Raw genomic sequence first — 4,766 nt, 5'->3', positions numbered from 1 at the left:
AATCTATCAGTGAGACATGGGAATAATCTATCCATGGGAAATTGGAATAATCTATCAGTGAGAAATTGGAACAATCTCCAGGGGAAGTGGTGAATTCCCCTCCATTGGTCAGTTTGAAGTCACCTTGACAGGGAGCTGCCCCATCTCATTTAAACTGTGTTTTACCTCGAGAGGTTGGACCGGATGATCCTTGTGCTCCCTCCCAACCTGATATTCTGTGATTCTCTGAGTCTATGATAGAAAGCAGGCGAGTCGCTCTGCTGGCATCCTTGTCTGTGTTATCACTGATCCTACCAAAAAGCCGTTTCTCTGGCACAAAATGTGTTTCAGGTTTGTTTTTCGCTGGCATCACCAGGACCAATTTCACCTGAAATGCCGGGGTGGTTCTCAACCTGCGGTGCTGATGCTGAGCTGTGCCTCGGCTTGCACCGATACTGCTGTGTCACGGCACAGGCGTTTACAGGGAGTGGAATCACAAATCCCCTTTATCTGATGTTTCATTTTATATAATTTATTTTTATTTCTTTAAACTCCTGCGGGGCTTCCTTTGGGTTTGTGCCCCATGGGGTCCAGTGAGTCCTATCAAGGCATTAAACACCAGATCCCGATCTTGCAGAGAAACCACATATTTCCTTGCACAGACCCTGTTTAGGGAAGTTTGGCTGCCTTAGGGGATCACATTGGCAAGCACAAACGTTGCCGGCGATGCTTTGGGAAATGCTTTTGCTTTTCAGTTCCTACCCGAGTGAGAAAAGTTGCTTCCTCGCTGCTTCAAATCTGTTTGGGGGCTGGATTTCCTCCAGGCAGGGGGGAAATCCTAAGGAGAATTCCCTTTGCCCCAATGCAGAAACATCCTTTTCTTTCCAATCCATCGCTCTGCAGCTGCTTCCTAATTTCGGATCAACGCAGGATCTGAGGTTTGCTCGGTGCAGACACCTGCAATAATCCCAAAACCAGGCTGTGCTGGCAAAGACCTCGAACCACAACCACAGTCCAAGCGCTCACCTCTTTGCCCCGTCCTTGTTCCCAGCCCCATGTGGCTCTTTCCCCCCATTTATGAACAGTTTCCCTTCTTACATGCAGTGCTCAGATGGATCCAATGCTTCATAATAAGAACAGGGATGGGAGACGGCAAAATCCGAATTTTTCTCCCCAAACAGCCGCGCTGCGCCCCTCAGAGCTGCCCTTGAGATGCCAATGGTGGGAGCGACCTTTCAGCTCCAGCCGGTCCTTCCCGCACCTCCAAGTTCTTCAGGTCCCCTCTGAGGTTGTGCAAGGTGGAAAAATGGATCGGAAAAACGCCGGGGGCTAAAGGTGGCGGCAAGAAACGGGGACTGCAAAGGGCTCCTTGCCCCCAGCCCCGTGACGCTGCTCCCGCTGCCCTTCGCCGACCTCTTGTCCCAAATTCCTCCTCGATTCACCCGGTGTCAAAGCCTTTCGGCAACCCACAGCCACCTGCCATCAGATAACGCGCTCGGGCATTGCTTTAATGACCGGTTAAAGGGCTAATAAACATCTCAAGGAATGGGCTTTTGCTATTTTTAGGTGGATGTGGATTAACGAGCACTCTTGTGACTTAATTGTGGGACGGGGCATTGCTACCCCAGGAGGTCCTTGCAGCTCTCTGTTGCTTGTCTTCTCTTTCAACCCTGTGAGGCTTATTCAGCTCTTTAAGCTCTTTTTATAAAGGCGAGATCTGAGCCCACATTGCCCGTGGATGCTCCCCTTCCCTAAATAAATGGGATAAACCTTGCGTAGCGCCTTCGAGGCCAACCTTTGGCCACCGTCACCTTTAATACAAGCCATAAACACCCAACCCTGGGAGTGGGGGGTATATTTATACGTCCTCTTAACTTAAAAACCCTTGCGATGCTGCAGAAGCGCTGCTGAATTCCCAAATTGTCGCCGTGTTGGGCTCCCTCTGTTGTCGGGCGCAGATGGGAGCAGCGTTGGAGCGAATGAACCCGCCGGCCTGAGTTTTGCAGGATCACAATTGCTTTCACCCAAAGACACAGGGCAAACAGCAGGGTTGTGCTGACGTGGCTGTATTGCACCCAGTATTTGCCTACAAGCACCCGAGTGGGCTATAAACGGGGCCGATCTCGTTGCAGGAAGCCGTGACCCGGCCGCTGGGGACAGGACGGGGTCGATGCAGGTTTAATGATTGATTAGGAAGGCGATAGGGGTGGCAGTGGGGCTGTTTCAGTCCCCGTTTCCCCATTTCTGAGGTGTTTTCCCTGTCCCTGCAGTCATCCTGACGGACGAGGAGGTCCAGAGGAAGCGCGAGATGATCCTGAAGCGCAAGGAGGAGGAGGCGCTGAAGGAGAGCCTGAAGCCCAAGCTGTCGGAGGAGCAGCAGAAAGTCATCGACATCCTCCTCGAGGCTCACCGCAAGACCTACGACCCCACCTACGCCGACTTCACCAAATTTCGGGTACATCCGGGGTGCGCCGGCCCTGATTCCCATGCACAGAACTGAGCGATTCCTGCCCGGTTTCATCCCACAACTTCCCATTAGAGAGGAGCTAAAATCCCAGTGCAAAACCCTTGATGCCATCAGCAGCAGGCAAATGGCCACCAACAAAACGGCTCTCCCGGCCCCATTCCTCACGTCCTGCTCTCTCTTCCAGCCCCCGGTGAGAAGCAACCCCAGCAACAGGGCGGCTGCCAGGTCCTCCTCCATCCTCACCCAGGACTTCTCCTCAGAGGACTCCACCGACCTCTTTGGCTCCGACGCCTTCACCGCGTTCCCAGGTACCGCGCTCGCTTTTCCATGGGTGATGGGAGTAGAAATGCAGCGGCTTTACCCAAATCTGACCCTTCAACCCCTTGTTTTACCTCTCTGGGGAGCTTATTTAACTGTAAGATGGGCTGGCATCGTTCCCCTCATCCGAAATGTCTTGCCCACAACCGAAGCACCCTCTGACCATGTCCCCCTCCTCTCCAGAGTCCGTGGAGCCGCAGATGTTTTCCAACCTGGTCCTGTCCGAGGAGAACGACGAGAGCTCCTCCATGAACATCGAATTCTCTCACCTCTCCATGCTCCCACACTTGGCCGACCTGGTCAGCTACAGCATTCAGAAGGTGATCGGCTTTGCCAAAATGATCCCAGGATTCAGGTGAGACAAAATCCCATCTCCGTGGTGGTTTTCCGCTCTCAGGAACCCCATCCTCCCCTCCACAGGTCATTTTTCTCTGTTTCATCTTCACAGCTGCCCCTCAGGCCCTGTTCCCTCCCCAGGTCTGTTCCTACTTCACGTTTTCTGTCTCTTCTCCTTCCTGGGGTTGCTCCTCTTCCATCTTTACCCTGATTCACCCAAAATGAGCTCCTGAGGTGCTCGAGGCCATGTGAAGGACCTCAGGTCCTGTTTAACTCCAGGGTGGAGTTCACTCAGTAAACAAAGCTGCAGAAATCCCTGCTGCTTAATTACCTGGAGGGTAATTAAGAGGTGAGGAAGAAGCTGGGGTGACCCCAGCAAGGGGTTATTGATGGAGAATGGGGTGCGTGGGCGACGTGGGCTGCTCCTTTCCTCACCAACCGGGTCTCACCTCCCCACCCAGGGACTTGGCTGCCGAGGACCAGATCGCGCTGCTGAAATCCAGCGCCATCGAGGTGATCATGCTGCGCTCCAACCAGTCCTTCACCCTGGAGGACATGACGTGGACCTGCGGCAGCAATGACTTCAAGTACCGGATCAGCGACGTCACCCAAGGTAAAGGCTGCCAGACGCTCTCCTGCTTCCTTAAACGTCCTCCCAGCCTTAAATTCGGGTGCAAAGGTCCCAAACCAAGCAGGCAAGCTGTGGAAAATGGCAGCACCAGCAGGTTGGCAGTGCCTGGACCCCCATCCCGGTGTCAGCCATGCTCTGTTTATCTCCCTGCACTCTATCTATCTGCATCCTGTGGCTGGAAAGAGCTTCAGGTCCCTTTTTCTTCAAAAAAAGGCAAAGCCAGAGCGTGGTCATAGCTCAGAGCTGTCTCCAGCCCCTCTGCCGTGTGCCAGGGGTTGAATTTGGGTTGCTCTGAGCTGGAAAGGCCTGGAAAGCTGCTGTGCCCCGTGCTGTGCCCCTTTGCTAGGAGAAGTGGTAAATCCTGCCCTAAATCTCCTTTGCTTTAAGGTTTGGGGAGCAGCACGGAGAGCAGGGCATGCAGATGACGTCTATGGACCGATGTATATATTGGAAGAGCCTTAGGGTAACCCGGGGATGCTGAAATCCTCGATGCTCAGGGCAGAGCCAGTGGTGTGGTGGGACCAAGGAGATCTCCTTGCAGGGAGGGCTCTGGGAACACAAAGTGGGGTTTGTGACGCTTGCAGTTAATTTTCATTATGAATTTCAAAAGCAAAATCCACTCCATCATCTCCTACTTTAGAGAAACTACCAGGGAGAAAAGTACAATTAAAAACCCAATTAAAAACTGGCACGTTTTAAACTCCATGTTCATCCCTCACAGTGAGAGTTCTTGCTCCAGAGCAGGTCATGCTCAATGTCTTTTCTCTTGCCAGCTGGCCACAGCATGGACCTGCTGGAGCCACTCGTGAAATTCCAGGTTGGTTTGAAGAAGCTGAACCTTCACGAGGAAGAGCACGTCCTCCTCATGGCCATCTGCATCCTGTCCCCAGGTAGGAGCGCGCTCGTGCCCCATGGTCACTCAACCCAACAAATTTTGGCTGCGTTGAGCCACTCGTCCCCAAAAATGTGCCCTTTCCTGCTTCTCCAGCTGGGGAAAGGGAAGGGAATCACAGAATCCCAGAATATCAGGAGTTG

At 53.0% G+C, this 4,766-nt stretch overlaps 1 protein-coding gene across 1 annotated transcript; it reads left to right on the top strand.

The window, feature by feature from the left end:
- Window positions 1-2,249: 2,249 nt before the first annotated feature.
- On the top strand, window positions 2,250-4,645 carry VDR (vitamin D (1,25- dihydroxyvitamin D3) receptor; the record flags this gene model as incomplete). The annotated part of the gene is made up of 5 exons (XM_010187651.1): window positions 2,250-2,434; window positions 2,631-2,754; window positions 2,948-3,119; window positions 3,562-3,713; window positions 4,505-4,645. Coding segments are annotated over 5 exons (774 nt in total), but the record flags the coding sequence as incomplete, so codon positions are not given.
- Between the last annotated feature and the right edge of the window lie 121 nt (window positions 4,646-4,766).

This window comes from Mesitornis unicolor, unplaced genomic scaffold (genome assembly GCF_000695765.1).
Source record: "Mesitornis unicolor isolate BGI_N332 unplaced genomic scaffold, ASM69576v1 Scaffold54976, whole genome shotgun sequence".
Lineage (NCBI taxonomy): Eukaryota > Metazoa > Chordata > Aves > Mesitornithiformes > Mesitornithidae > Mesitornis > Mesitornis unicolor.
Note: the sequence above shows the minus strand (reverse complement) of the source record. Positions and strands in the feature narration are given on the sequence as shown.